We start from the raw sequence: 16,018 nt of genomic DNA on the forward strand, positions 1-16,018 counted from the left end.
TTATATAATTATTGTTGTGGACTATGTTATTAAAGGATATCTAAATTACACAAAATTATGTAGAAAAAACAAAACTAAATTAAACCAATGCACCACCAAATGACACTTAACATTTATTTGTTTGTTTTTTTGAGATTAACATTATGTAAATGGTAAATGATTACTATAACTCATTTATTATGTAAAAAATAAAAATGTTTATTCAAAGCAAAATATATATCTATATATATATGTGTATGCTTATAGAAATGAGTTCATTCCACAAACACTTTGAAATTGTTTTCATATTTTTTATTTGTTCCTAATAGATTTGTAGCTAGTGAAAAAGCTTGACTATCATTTAAAGCATAACACCAATATACACAATTTATGTACAACCCTTAACTCAAAATTGAGACTGTAAAATCAAAACATAAATGTTAGCAAGGCACTAGTTAACATAGTCATTTGGTTTTAAAAAATAAATGTAAATGTACATGGATTTGAAACATAGGGTCAGGCAAACTGGGCTTTGAAACAAGAATTAAACCTCAAATCGTTTTTTTTTTTTTTTTTTTCCCCACTATCAAGTTTAATGCTCAATAACAGCGCGCTCATATAAAGTGCCACCAGATCGTTCAAAAAAAATTAGAAAATGCAACCAGATTTTCAATAGATGGATGAAATATTCGGTTGATTTCACAAGGAAAATCAATGAAGATGCAAATGATGGAGATGACTTTATTGCACAAATATACAGAAAATCGAAAAAGGTGTAGTTTTTTTTTTTTTTTTTCTTTCGTTTTTGGATAGAAGATGTGGCTTTTAATTAAAAAGAAATGTAATAATATATAAAAAATATAATAATAAAAAGGCAAAAAGGGGAATTTAATTAGGCAGAAGTATCAAATTTAATTTCTTTTTTACCAAAGGGAAAAAAGAATTGAAAAAAAAGAAAAAAGAACACTTTGATCGAGAACTGTGCACGTGGCAAAAAAAGAGGGCAGGTACCCCTGATAGCCTAACAATTTCTAGCATTAAAAAAAAAGTGACAGCTAAGTTGCTGCAGGGTAGGGTAGGGAGGGGCCAGGCCCAGACTCTGCATCAGATCAGACCTCCACCTCCTTTCCATTTATACACAAAAAAAGACACCGCCGGCGGTTTATACGCCGGTAATCGCCGTCAGCGCTTGTACTGCCGGCGTGACCTTATATTGGGTCCCACTCCTTTTTTTTTTTTTTTAACCAAAACCAAAACCTAAACCCTCCCTTACTCTATATAATAGCACCTGTATAATGTAAATTCACTCCGTACTCTTTAACTTTTTACCTCTACAATAATAGAGATTAATTAAATTTATTAAATTTAAATTTTCATTATAATGTTCTCCGTACTCGAAAAAGACGGCCTTGTAATGATTGTATTAGATTCTTCTACTCCCTCTTCTATTATTATCTGCCGACCACTACTTAACAAAAAAATAAAAAAAAAATAAAAAAAATTTGCTAACCACATTTTTACCAAAATATGTTTATGTATATTTGCTGACCACGTAACTTTGTAAATTATATATAATTTTCTTTACAAGTTAACACTTAGTTATGTACAATTTGATTCCAACCCTGAAGGGTTTTTATTTTTTTTTATTTTATAGATATATATGTGTGTGTGTGTGTGTGTGTGTGTGAAATGAACTACAACCTTGAAGGTATGTTTAAAGGTGTGGGTGCCAGAAATAACACTAAACTAACCTATATTTTCCAAAATACACTAAACTAACCTCATTTATTATTTATATACAAATATTTTTTGGAACTAATTTATGTTTTATTGGCAAGAGACTTCTAAATGTAATTATTTCTGGGATGGATTTTTAAATTTAATTATTTTGATGTAAACCAATTTTTTATATGTATAAAAAAATATTAGTCAACAAAACTTATAATTTATTTGTATGTATAGAAAAATAAATATCCTTATAAATGGAACTGGCCAAAGTACACCTCACCAGACGGTTATGACAGTCGACGATCAAGCTTAATTTATTATTTCTACCTCGGGGATTAGACTGAGAGCGAGAAGAAATGTGGGTGGGGTTTATATTTTATACTCAAAGCAATTAAATCTGCGATCATTTTGTTTAAATTTTTTTATGAGCCACATATTGAATAATGAATATGATTGCTATTTTAAAGAAAAGAGAAAAAAAAAATGTATGTTTATTGATAAAAAAAAATAGTAGTTTTTTGATAAGGAAAAAAAAAAAAAAAGTAGTCTGCTTACAAAAGAGAAGGGAGTCAAAGTAGTCAAAGAGAAAGAAAGAGAAGTATTTAAACAGGTGTGAGAAAGGAGGAGTGGGACCCAAAGATCTGGTTGGGTTATAAAGATGAGATTGATTCTATCCATCATAAAACCCGTGACGCCCCTATTCCCAACCATTACTATGAATCCATAATCTTTACTCTTTTTCTACTTTTTTTTTTTTTTTTTCTCTCTCTCTCTCTCTGTGCAAATGAATATATTCAAGTAGAGCTTTATATGTGAAATTTTTTATGATACTAATGATGAACCGGGCCAGATTTTCTTAAAATTTATTGCAATTTTATAGAACCGAAGGTTTTTGGGCTCATATTCCCATGAACGGCGTGTGCTACGTTGGCACGATAAGACACCATTAGATTTTATCTCATCGTTTTCGTACCTTTTCACTCGTTTTTTAAATTTTCTAAAAGTTACGACAGCCATTTAGTTTGTTAATTTTTTATTTTTAGAAATAATATTTAATATTGACAATTTAAAAAGTTTAAATTATAAGGGTCATTGGGAAAGAGGAAATAGAGATGAGGCCCAGAACCCCACATTTACAGAGAAAAGACATCCCATTAGACAAGTTGAGAAGCGCTTTAGGAGTCTATCAAGGACCATAACTAATCGGTATTTTGGTTTGGTTTCTTCAGTTGCTCGAAAAATGTGTCTAATTATTTATTTATGAAAGATGACATTAATAATTATTAATATAACAATTTAGTTAATTATCATAGAAAAATTATTTTTAAAATTTGATCCTAAAAATAATAACATTAAATATTTCCCGTCAAAAATTCATATCAAAAAAATTAAAAAGTACAATTTTAAAAAATTGGGATAAAAAATTATAAAATTAAATACTTTTCCATTAAAAATTATCGCCTATTTGGTGAGAAATAACAAAAAATATTCTTTATTTACGTATTTTATTCGGACGACTAGTTGCCATTATAGTTACCACACGAAAAGGTAATCTGGGCCAATGTTAAGCCCAAGAAACAAAAGAGTCCATTCTTCCGGCCATCAAAAACCCATGATACACTTAACAAGCCCATTACATGCACATTATTATAATTGCAGCTTCCACGAGCCTTATTTGTCCAAAATTTTCCTTGATAATCAATCATACAACAAAGACAAAGTTATACATTTGTTGGGGCAAACAATTAAAAAAAGAAAAAAGAAAAAAAGAAGAAGTTTCACTGGTCTCGAAAAAAGACAACAACAACAAATGCATTAATTGCAGTGATCCCGGTTTCAAATTAACCCATCCCCAATATCAAAAAAGCAAAAGAGAAGCTGCATTAGTCCGGGAAATAAAGTGAAAATTAAATAAAAAAGAAATAGATATTCTTCTTCCCTTGTTGTTCAAGATTCTGCATCAGCATTGTGCCATCCTTTGGTGCAAGGAGGAATGTCAATGAACTCATCGAATTCCTTTACGTGAATGTCACAGCACTTCCACTGCAATTTTACATGCCCAAAGAACAAAAAAAAAAAAAAAAAAGGCATTATTTTCAAGCTTTTTATAACCAGCAAAAATTCTCCCAAGGTTATGTTCAAACTTCATCAAATTTAATGATATAATATACATAATACCCCTCTCATCCGGTCGTGGAAAACAGCAGGCCCTGGATGGTAATTGCAGGCATTCTCATGATTATCCTTTTCTTTGAACGTTTGCCCACATCCTTTATTTCTACACACCTGGGGCTCATTTATATCGACAATCTTTTTCTTTGGAGCAGCTATGCCTTCAACTTGTACATTGTTTTCAGCTGCAGGAGTTGTGATGGTGTTCTCAGTCTTCGCATTTATTTCTTTGGCTTGAGAACCTGACAACAAAGAGTTGCTTTAAAGGAATATGAATTACCAGAAATTTGAGAAAGCTGTGCAACATGGAGCTGTTGAACAATGAGAGCAGCAAGATGAATACGTAAATGGGGCCGGGATAAAGTATTATTAAGGCACTTGCATATTGCTAAATTAATACTTTACGAATGCAAATTTCACACTTTTCTATATCAATGGAAAGATTAAAACCTCATTACAAATTCAAAAGGCACCACACAGCTTACTTAAGCTTTGCATTCATTGATCCCAATTCATGAAAACATATAATTAAAATTTTCTCCCTCCTCTGTTTCTCAGCGGTGTGACAAAGTATCAAGATTATAGCATTCCAATGATTTGATAAGTTGGTAAATGTTTTTATGGCATTCCTATTCCTAAAAAAACATAAATATGATGGATACTTCCTAATACTTCATGAGATAACAAAGCTAACAAGATAGAAGTGGACACGACGGATTGACAATTATTCAAAAGTTTAAAGAACAAAGTATGCTATTAAGATATACCATGATCTGCGCAGAAAAATCCTTGTCGGCATCTAGAGCAAGAATCTTTTGATGGTGAATTAGTTACTTGTGTTGGGGACTGAGAGACAACCTTTGGATTAGCTGCGGGCTTTGCCAGCACTGGTTTCTCTGTAGTGTGCTTACCCTTCTTACATCTTAACCAAAATACGCAATTGGGAAATTGTCAGAGACAAGAATTAAATACACAATCAATCTTAGAGGCTTCTCATGATCACAAGTAAATTTATCAGGGCAATGAGCACCTAAGTTACTAGGATCTTCACATACATACTTATGCATTATGTAAGTGGAATTCATTCCCATCTCACGGATGAGTATGAGAAAACAGCTGGTTTTCAACTAAGTTTTTAGTTTTATTGTTACTAGATCTAATGCTAATGCTAGACCATAACAAAATCAAAGTGGTAATATTTCAAATGAGAGACAGAAAAAACGAAAAACAAAAATAAATAAATAAATAATAAAAATATAAATTTAGGACTACCCTGGAATTTCTAAAAATAAACTGAAATCATGACTCCTTTTCTTGCAACAGCTCCATTCTTTCATCCCATCATGAAATATAGGCTGTCAAGAAAAAAAAAAAAAAAAAATTACAGAGAGTAACTGTCAAATTATTAGAAGGAAAAAAAAAAAATATATATATATATATATATATATTTTTTCTTTGTGAAAAATGAAAAATTGTTAAAGATAAACTTACTCCCTAAACAAATTGTAGATTAGATGCCACACACGTAGTCCAACCAAGCCCACCATGACAAGGCACAAAAACATTTAACGTCAGCGAACAGCAAAAACTTTCATATAATTTTGACAAGAATAAATAAACAAAACATGAAAGAAAAAGTCTCAGTGAACGTGTTTGTGCAACAAAATATATATATATATATATATATATATATATGCGGTGGAATTGCTCGTCTTAGTAATAGCTAATAACACTGAAAGAAAATTACTAATAATTCAACTTTCAAAACCAAAATTCTTTATGAGGCAGCATCAATTTCGGTGTATTATTTACATTTATCAAAATTAAGCATGGGCGCCCAAAAAAAAAAAAAAGTCTTTTGATTTGGTTAGCAAGAGAGCTAATAAACCAACAAAAAATATATACATAATTTTGTCTTCCTATTACTTAATTTATTTGTTCATCAAACCCAGAGCCCAAAAAGATCATATTTTTAAGGATGAGAGGGAGAGAGAAAGAGAAAAAGTACCGCATCATGGTATTGACAGGAACCTTCAGGATTGTCATCCTCCGAGAACATTGCGTTGCACCCAATTCGCTGGCATCGAACCCTAGCAGACTGCTGGCCCTCCATTCTTTCTCTCTCTTTCTCTCTTTTTTTTCGGAGGAGGAAGAAGAAGAAGAAGACTTTGAAGTTGCCAAACAAAAATGCTTTCCCTTCTCTAGAAAAAAGCGCACGTGGTCTATGTTACTTGCTTTACTTCATCATTCTAGGAGGTTTCCTTAGCCCATTTAAGAAATAGATAGCAAATCTAGTTTTCGGGCCGGGCTGAGGTCGAAGATTCCAGAACTTTGCTTTTAAATTCACTTAGTACGCAAGTGTACATTCATGAATAATGTTAAAATTTACTGCCCCAAAAAAACAAAGAATAATGTTATAATTATTAAAAATATATACAAAATGAAAACTTTACTTGTGCCTTTAGGTGGATAACTTTGAAAGTAAGAAAACACAAGGTTAAAAGGAAAAGGATTAAATAACCAATACGCCTTGCCAACTTGTATAAGGATTTTGATTTTTCCCTTTTTTCCCTTGTGTATTTACCCAAAAGAGAAGGTCCAGTGTCCTAGTAAGTCTAAATTTGGATCCTCCACCGCCACATCATAAAAAATAAATAAATAAAATATCAAATTTTTTTGCTGCGTGTTAAACAGTTTTCCGTGTCGAAAATTTAAACATTATTATTTGTTAGCGTTAGATGGGCCTTCAATTGTTGTGCACGCACGCTGAAGAAATAGACTTTGGGATTTTCATTTTTACCTTTTTGTTTTTTTCCCAAAAGACTTTAGGACTTAGGACTTATAATAATTTATTATTTTAGATGAAGAATAATATTTACATACCAAAAAATTTATAAAACGACGTTGTTTTATCGGATAAAAAATTAATACAACTTATGAATCAATAAAATAATGATGTTTTATCAATAAATAATCATCTTAGTAGATTGTTTAGTACCCTTAGCATTTTTCTTTGGATGAATGTACATAACTTTCTATCTAATATTTATAAAACTGCCACTGTATAATCATCAAGGTCAACAATCGAAGTATCCACAGTCCACACTCTCAACATATTAGCAATATTCTTACCAAAAAAACAAACATATTAGCAAAATTTATATTCATTTTTTAAATAAAAAAAGGAAAGAATCAATTCATAGAGGGTTAAAAACGTAAAAGGACACCTGCTAGTACGTTTGAAGGGCGGTAGTACAGCCTCCCGGTTCAACAGTGTTGCCAACTGCTTTGTTTCAGATACCTGAACGGGCCATATTCTACACAGCAGGCGGGGGTCAGATAGTGGATACAGATACACAACCGTTCAAGTACCCGAAATCCAGTCAGGCCTCAAATCTTACCATTTTTTTATGGTTTTTTTTTTTTTTTTGGGGTAATAGCCTCACATCTTACTATCAAAGGCAAAGTACTAGCGTTATATGCAACTCAACTGAGACAAATTTTGGAACTGAATCTCATTTAAGCCCAAAAAATGCTTCACAAATCCATCTTCTCGGTATTTCTACAATTTCTATAATCTACGGTATCCGCAGTAACTTCGTGACAGGAACATGAATATCGAATTCGTTACATCAGCGTTAATATGTAAGAGGCCCTAAAAATTCCTATTTACAATAATCAGTGAATAATGAATGATCTAAGTAACATCGCTAAGCTTATATCGAGCAATACTGACAAGATACTCCATGTAAGAATGTGTTCATAGCATGTGAGAATAGGGAAGAAGATAAAAGTTAGAAGACATGTCGGCTTGCTCAACATAAACTTAATAATGTTGCTTAGGATTAGGAGATTATTCCTGATGAAAGAATATAATAACATATATATATATATATATATTATGTACAGAAGAACTCCAAGCTAAGTTTGAATGGAACTGAAGATGCCGAGGTGTCATTGGTAACCTCAAAGATGATGGCATTGGCAGGATATAGACCCTCAAATGAACCAAGACTAAATACATAAAGCGTCACAACATTCTGTTATGCGCTTCTACCAAAGAAGCTTTCTCCTGTAAAAATTAGAAAGAAAATAAAATATTTAAATAGTTTGAGACAGGAGTTCGAAAACTGTAAACAAAACATGGATAACAAAATTCTCCGATTCAAAAAAAAATCGAGACAGCTTGTGCATGTGTTTGTGTGTGTGAGAGAGAGAGAGAGAAAGAGAGAGAGAAGAGAGAGAGAGAGAGAGAGAGAGAGGAGACCTCATTCTGTGTGTTATTCTCAGCGGGGAACCAGTGCATGAGAACACCCAAGTTCATCACAGCAGGGATCAACTTAAACAAGAGAGGAGTTGTTACCTGTAAATCATCATTTACTACGGTAAGAAATTTGCAGAAAGAAAAAGGAAGCTATAGATATAATAAATAGAAGGCCACTTCAATAAACAAAAACAACTTACCAGACTAAGAGCGGTTGTTCCAAGAAGAAGAAGATACATCTTCCCCTATAAAGCCAAATTTAAGCAACAGAAAGGGAGAAAAAAAAAATCAGGAAGGTTATAAGTCAAATACTATGTTGTGCCTGTGACAACTAACAGACCAAATGATAATAGCTGGCTTTTAACAGTTGGTGTTGTACATATTGCAAACTCCAATTTTAACATTTCAGGTTTCACTGGATATTCAGTGTGTGCAATTTATATGTTTAAAACACCAATAAAGCAATGTGATGATTTTCATTTAGAGCATTTTGCTCCATTTCAAATTTCTTAATCTACCCAAAAAAAAAAAAAAAAAAAAAAAATGAACATCAAATACTAAATTTGTTTTGTTAAATTTTGACAACCTTAAATGGAAACCAGTGCAGATGCTACTGAATAAGTTGTGTCCTTAATATTTACCAATTATAAAGAGAGAGAGAGAGAGAGAGTTTCACCTCAACAAGATGAAGATTCGAGGCACGACTTAGAAGAACAAAAGCAAACTCTCCTATTTGAGCTAGTAGGACTCCAACCTATAAAAGTGACAAAATCTCGAAGATTAATTATTATTAATAATAATAATGTTGTTTATCAATTATAAGATATGGGAAATTGAGATAATATACTTACAAGGAATGATGTCCGGATATTATATCCAAAGGCCCTAGTAACAATGGTAACAACAGCAGTCTTAACAACTATAACCAAAATAACAGAAGCTAGAAGTATATCTACATGGATCCAGAGGAAATGCACGTGTATAAGCATCCCAATACTTGAAAGGAAGAGAGCTGCAAATAGGTTACGAATTGGTTCCACCTACGATGAAGGAAAGCAAGACATTTTTGGATATGATTCCTGGTAGTTATATGAAAGCAGAAACATATATCTTAATTGTAAATCACAGTTATATAGCCACTTTCTAACAACTCAACCTTAACAAATCTACAGATACATATTAACTCTACACTAGTATGACTACTCACTTTAGAGAAGTTTTCATGAGATTACTTACAGATATAGGTATCAGAGGCTTTAGGGTACTAGGAGCAAGGACAACCACTGCTATTAGGCACAAAATTATCACAACCCATAATTAAAAGGACAGTAGTGCCATGAATTATACCCGTTAACTTGTGAAAGGCAGTTAAAACCATTCTTATAAAATCATGTTGAAGTCAACTAAAAAGAAGATGAACCTGCAGGTTGTCATACTTTTATGTCATGCATACCATTGTCCTCAGCATGAATGACTTAATGTTCTATCAGAAAACTCAATTACAAAGTGCATGCTTGCTTCTTCTATTTTATTTGTAAATATATACCCTTTTGGTAAACTAATAACGGGAAACTTTGATTACTCATAGAGTGAAAAACAATTCCAAAAATGAATCCTTTAACATTAGGGTAAACCTAGTTTCTTATAAATTTGAAGCAGCCCATCTCTTGGCCCAAAGGACAAAAGACTCTGCAGAAAATTTTTTGAGAATATTATGGATTCTTTCAAGTCTGTTTTTCCATTCTTCTTTTGTTCTTTGTTTGTGGGTCAAGCTACACAGGTTCTATTTCACTTCTTCTCTATAGGTGTTGCTAGAATGAGACAGAGAATTTAGGAAATAGAAAGTATTATTAACATCTAGGAAGCAAAAGTAGCTCCTACAGGTTCGCTAGTACTGGACATTTCATAAACATGAATGTTGAAACTGCAATACAGTAAGATGCAAAGAAAAGATGTTTACAACAATTCATGCCCCTCAAAAGATTGCCTGATTAAGGCATACCAAATACTGAAATGACAAAAAGCAGGAAAAAGAAGAAGAAGAAGGAGTAAAAAAGACTAATGCTAGAGAAGAAAAATATATGGAAGTGAGAGTATAAAAGTATAAACTAGGGAAGTTTTAGAAACCAGAAGAGTACCTGAACTAACGTATGTTGTGCAAAATCAGTGGTAGATATCATAACTCCGGCAACAAATGATCCCAACTCTAGGCTAAGGCCCAACTTATCACTGCACTGAAAAGGTTAGAGGAGATGCATACTGTTAACAGGGTGCACTGTATTACTGTAAGTTTGTAAATTTAAACCATCTAAACCAAAAAATTGATTTTCCTTCTGTTTTATTCAATTTTGTTTCCTTAGACCATTGTCCACCACATCACTAGATATACGTTTAATCTCACGAGGCCGCTTGAAACTTTTTTAACTCATTTTGCATCTTTAGGGTTCAAGTTTGAACCACTTCTCATACCATTATTCATCAAAAGATTCCCTTCCCTGAACTCAATACAGCAATTCACACCTGATTTTTGTAGTTTAATCACAAATTTTGGTACTTGAAAGACATACCAAACAATCCAAGTTTGAGCTACAATTTAGCTACCAATAATGAGCCACAGTATTTGACCATTAACTAATCAACTGCCAATTAACATGCATTGTCTCTAATAATCACTGGTCAAAAAAATTTATGTGAAGTGAGAACAGAGTATTTGCTATCAGCAGGATAAATACTCAAGATGTAGCATGTTGAAGAATAATTAGGCTTGACATTAATGTAACTACAAACTTACCCAAGCAGATAACAAGCAAAAAGCGACAGCAGCAAGCTGATAAAGCTCATTTGTCTGGTTCAAAGAAAAGGGGGGAGAAAGAATAACCATTAAAGTAACTAAAAGAAAATGTAGATAGGCACTTGAAAAAGTGTATAAAACTTACTTGAGATGATAACTGAATCATCAATTTCAGAAAACGAGGAACAAACGACCACGACAATACAGATGCTGCAATGAGATATAATGATAACACCAGCAACCTGTAATTAATTATAGATAGAAAATGTTACAAATATCTATACTAGGGTCTTGGTCCAAAAAAAGGACTATTTACTTGATCAAGGGAACCAGATATGATATCATAAACTTGAAAGATGATGAGTAAAACAAGCAAAAGATAGTATAGAGAAACCCATGCAGCAGTTGACATGAGAAAGTAAAATAAAAATCTAAAAAGAGGCACAAAAACAAATATACAGCTTTCCCATTGACATCATTCCTTGGAAAAGGCCACTATTACCACCCAAAACTGGGAGCAAAGCAAACAATAAACCAACAGCACAATCCTGAAAAATAAAAGTGAAAAATTAAGGGAAATGCATCAGAAATGAAGTCTTAACTTAATGTGCTATCAGTAATCAACAGATTTTACAACCAAAATTTTCAGATTAAAAGATACCTGAAAAATAAGTGTCCCAATTGTAACTTGACCATGAAGAGCATTATTACTATTCCGCTCTATTAGAAACTTCACAACCTGATAAAAAGGAGAGAAGGAAATAAATGAATGTCACTTGAACAAGTTATAGTATAAGAAAATGGTCTATAAACATACCACTGCTGTTGATGACATCGACAAAAAGGAACCAACAAAGATGCCCTCCGACAAGTTTGCTCCACAAAGCTGCAGTCCATTTTGACATATAAAAAAATATAACTAAATAGCTTCTAAGGAAATTAATACATATATATATATATTTATTTATTTATTTATTTATTTATTTTTCGCCTGAATAAGAAAATAACAATTAGATGTCATCAATACAATACCATAGCAGTAATGCCACACAAGAACATGAATGTCATGATTTGCAAAAATCCTCCAACAACAGCAACAGGCCCTACAACTTTTAACTGCAAAAATGACCTTTTTAAGTGAAGCCATATTCTCTTTATTCTACTATTAACATATGGTAGACAATTACTTTCAAATCAAAGATAACTTACCTTTGTCAAAGAGAACTCCAGCCCTAAAGCAAAAAGGAGAAAGACAACACCAAATTGTGCAACAGTTTCAACCTGCAACCAAAAAAATAAAAATAAAAAAAGAGAAGAGGAAGAAGAAGGAGAAGGTGAAAGAAATAATTAACTTACCACATGTTCAATTAATTCAAACCATAATGGACTTCAGACATTAAGTTATCTATGGCTACATACCTGTACCATTTCACTGATGAACTTCAGGCCACCAGGCCCTATGAGTGAACCAGCAAGAAGATAGCCCACAATAACCTACCATACAAATACAAATATGAAATTTCAAATAAGATGTCATACTTCTTTAAAATCACTAGAGCTGAGAAATCCAAAAATGCATCAATGTTATTACATATGGCTGACATTATATGCTATTTAAATGGAAGAGAGAGTGGATAAGAATTGAGTAACTTACTGGTTGTCCCAAACACGAAAACAGAATGCCACCAATGGCAGCAGAAACAATGACAACTACCAAATCTGAAATTAATCTGCAATAATGTAAAGCATAAACAATGAGGCATGTATCTCAAGAAACATGTATCATCAAAACTAAGAAACTCCAACAGTAACTGAGAGTTATGTAAGCAGTAGAATCAGCTTTTGATATAATGAAAAACCTCTAGAATCCTCCTAGAGAAACCATGCTTTCTTTATTACTGGGTTTCAATACATTATTCCGATCAACAAAATAAGCATACATCATCTAGAGGGAACTGATTCCCATTACACAGCATTTATGACCAGATGGTAATCAGAGAACTTAAATACAATGTGGCAGTCAAAACCATTTAAAAACTCATCCCATTGCAATATATGACCAAAAAACAAAAAAAAAAGGCACATGTTAGGCCATTTCTAGAACCATATCTATAAAAGTTACTTGAAACTCTCATTTTTTGTAACAACATAAAGTTGAAAAAGTCTCTATTTTCAAGATGAAAAGTCCATTAGCAATTTGGAACAAATTAAAAAGTAAGTCTTTGCTACATCCATATTTATAAAAGAAAATTTCGAAATTCAATTTCAAGTTTTTATTGTTGTGAACCAACCAGGCAATTCACATTATGTACTAGGAGTCAGAAGAAGATCTATGAAATATACCTCAAATCTACTTGAAGTACTGGATACTTGGACTTCTTGTTTGACATAACAAATACATTATCCTGTAATTAAATAATCAAAGTTGTTAGACAAAAGCAAAACGCATAACAGTTACAACAATATTTTATCTCAGACATTTTACAAAAGATAAATCATCCTTTCAGCACCTTTTTGTCAATCAAAGTTGTCATATCATCAGAATCCTCATTCTCCAGAGAAAAAACATCTTGAAGCTGGAAGGATCTTGTACCACTGAGGGGGAAAAAAATGCATATAAAGCTTAATTTTACTTCAGAAACAGAAAGAATAAAATCACATCAAAATCCAGTAAAATTAAAAAGTATCTGGAACAGATACATAAAGTAATTTGTATATTCCCCGTACTTGGTTTCTTGTGTATCATTTTTCTTGCCCTTGTCATGAGTGATTTTGACTACAGTCTCAAGTACAGCCTGTAAAAACATAAATAGGACTAGTCTTTAACATAGGTTGGAGGGGAAGCGGGGCAGTCAGAAAAAGAACAACAACTTCACTAATGTGTAATGATTTAATCTCATTTACTAATAGTTAAAGTCCCCATCAACCCCCAAATTGCTCACTAGAAGTAGAGTTTCTATTATACCATGTATTATCTGAAGAAACTTAAAATGGCAATTGGACAAGCAAAATATTTCTTATTAAAATAAAGAAATACAACAATGGCCATCATCACAAAATAGTCCTCTAAAACGCATGATGCTAAAGCAAAAAGGAGCCAAAATTCAGGAAGTTATTCTAAATAGCATATTTCACAATGGCAGAGGCTAGCAAAGCTAAAATATTACATTTGAAAATGAACTCAAGCCATAACCAAAAGATTTAAAATACTCCATGAGCCAAACAACAATAAATTCTCATAATTGATATCATCAGGAATAATCCAAAACATGAAAATTATTTCACGCCTCATTATCTTATTGTGAAAGCTATAAAATCTTTGCACTTAGGTCCAAAATAGGTTCATATAGAGAAATAAAAAACCTACTTGCTGATCAGCTACACTGCTGTTAAAGCTGCTTCCATCAGATCCTAGTAAGCAAGGAAAGTGAAAAAAAAAAAAAAGGGTGAAACGAATAAACCTTAAAAGAAAAACACAAGTCTTTAGGGTTGCATGATAAAGAATATAAGAGAAACATAAACTCAGAAAATCAAATAAACAAATAAATAAATAACAAAAGGCAAAATCCAGACAAAGACTACATCATTATGCAACGGCACCCCATTTCCCTCAAAACAGATGCTGTCTCTCTACGTTAAAATTTTTTATTTTTCATTTTTTTTCTGTTTTTGAAAAAGAGAGTTGTGGTGACAATTTAGACATGAAAGACGCACATAAAAAGAATTTTTTTGGGTAAGTCCGATCTTCTGATCACCAAAACCTCCCTTTCTAGCCTTCAAACAAGTTAAGCATATCCGAATAGCAATAATGCAGGTAATAGACATTCATTTAGGCACCAAAATAAGAAGAAGGCATCGCTTTAGGCTTCCTAATGGAAACAATTAGCAACACCTGGAAATCCAAAGAGCAATACAAATTTTGATTCGAAGCACTTTATCCGTTCTTTGCAAACTAATCTCTCACAGTCGACATTATAAAATTTGCATAAACCAAAGAATTTTCGTTTTCTATTTCTAATGTCGTTTAACTTTTTGTACATAACCTAAAATGAGAAAAGTACAACGTATTTAGAAACCTCACTTTTTTCCTTTCTCGGCAACCAAACATAAGATAGAAAAATCCAAAATGCAACTAAAACAGACCTCCAAAAACAGACTAAAAAAAAAAAAAAACAAACCTTCAGGCTGATCGTTCTCTGCGAACTCTTTCTCGAGGACGCGATCGAACATTTTGGCTATGGTATCGTTAGTATCAGGTGTGGAAGAGTTCAACAAATTGCCATAGAACCTTTCTCTGATCTCTTTATCCGATCTGGCGGAGAAAGAAACCCTCGCAAAGACCAAAATTGCGAGAAGGAAGTACCAGAATCCAAAAACTCCTCGTTTCTTCGCCATATCAATTTTTGCAAAAATCTAAAAAAATTTCTCTTTTTTTTTCTAGTTTTAGGGAAAAAGAGAATTCCAAATCTAAAATGGAAGAGAGATTTTGTTTAAGGAATTGAATTATAATGTGAGAGGGAAAACCAAAACAAAACAAAAACAAAAATCTCAGGTTGCAAAATATATAAAAAGATTTGGGTTTCTTGAATCGGAAGCTTTTCAAAGTGTGAAATTTTCGCCAAGCCTGGTCGTTAAATTGGATTTTTAATTGTGAGTGGAATGGGATCGTATGCGAAAAGGTACTTACATTACGTATGAGGAGCTGGTTGCGTTTTAGGGGAGGAATACAGATATGAGGGGTGTTTCTGGAATTTAAAAGAGGGATACAAGATTAATGAACAAAAAGATACATTTTTTCAATAGCACGTGGCGGATTCTTATTTGGCAATGTAAGACTCTTTGATGGTCTAGCTCGTAGCATAACTAAGATGCCCACTTTCCTCAATTTTAATTTTATGCCTATCGCGCGTAATTCCTTGTGAATTGGCAAATAAAATTTTTGGGGTTGGACCACAAAGCACGTAGTTCCCTCAGGTCTATTTGTTGAGCTATTTTTTCCTGAACGATCTATACGTATATTTTTTTTACATACACTTTAGCTCATAGTTAATGATTGAAAAAAAAAAAAAAAAAAAAAAAACCAC

General features: G+C 32.5%; 2 protein-coding genes across 2 annotated transcripts; both read right to left on the minus strand.

The window, feature by feature from the left end:
* Positions 1-3,378: 3,378 nt before the first annotated feature.
* LOC107414260 (cysteine and histidine-rich domain-containing protein RAR1) lies at positions 3,379-6,125 on the minus strand. The gene is made up of 6 exons (XM_048469829.2): positions 5,888-6,125; positions 5,371-5,373; positions 5,152-5,234; positions 4,647-4,801; positions 3,886-4,121; positions 3,379-3,750 (listed from the first exon to the last, which is right to left on the minus strand). The coding sequence occupies exons 1-6, from the start codon at positions 5,990-5,992 to the stop codon at positions 3,655-3,657; spliced, it is 678 nt and encodes a 225-aa protein (XP_048325786.1). The 5' UTR covers positions 5,993-6,125; the 3' UTR covers positions 3,379-3,654.
* A 1,245-nt stretch (positions 6,126-7,370) lies between these two features.
* LOC107414244 (K(+) efflux antiporter 5) lies at positions 7,371-15,613 on the minus strand. Its single transcript, XM_016022353.4, has 20 exons — positions 15,113-15,613; positions 14,302-14,345; positions 13,662-13,729; positions 13,445-13,529; positions 13,278-13,339; positions 12,589-12,664; positions 12,354-12,428; positions 12,144-12,215; positions 11,967-12,050; positions 11,752-11,820; positions 11,596-11,673; positions 11,394-11,482; positions 11,080-11,176; positions 10,935-10,988; positions 10,282-10,377; positions 8,995-9,183; positions 8,820-8,897; positions 8,344-8,388; positions 8,147-8,242; positions 7,371-7,951 (listed from the first exon to the last, which is right to left on the minus strand). Exons 1-20 carry the CDS (start codon positions 15,327-15,329, stop codon positions 7,910-7,912), a joined length of 1,716 nt encoding a protein of 571 aa, XP_015877839.1. The 5' UTR covers positions 15,330-15,613; the 3' UTR covers positions 7,371-7,909.
* Between the last annotated feature and the right edge of the window lie 405 nt (positions 15,614-16,018).

Source organism: Ziziphus jujuba, chromosome 8 (genome assembly GCF_031755915.1).
Source record: "Ziziphus jujuba cultivar Dongzao chromosome 8, ASM3175591v1".
Taxonomy (NCBI): domain Eukaryota; kingdom Viridiplantae; phylum Streptophyta; class Magnoliopsida; order Rosales; family Rhamnaceae; genus Ziziphus; species Ziziphus jujuba.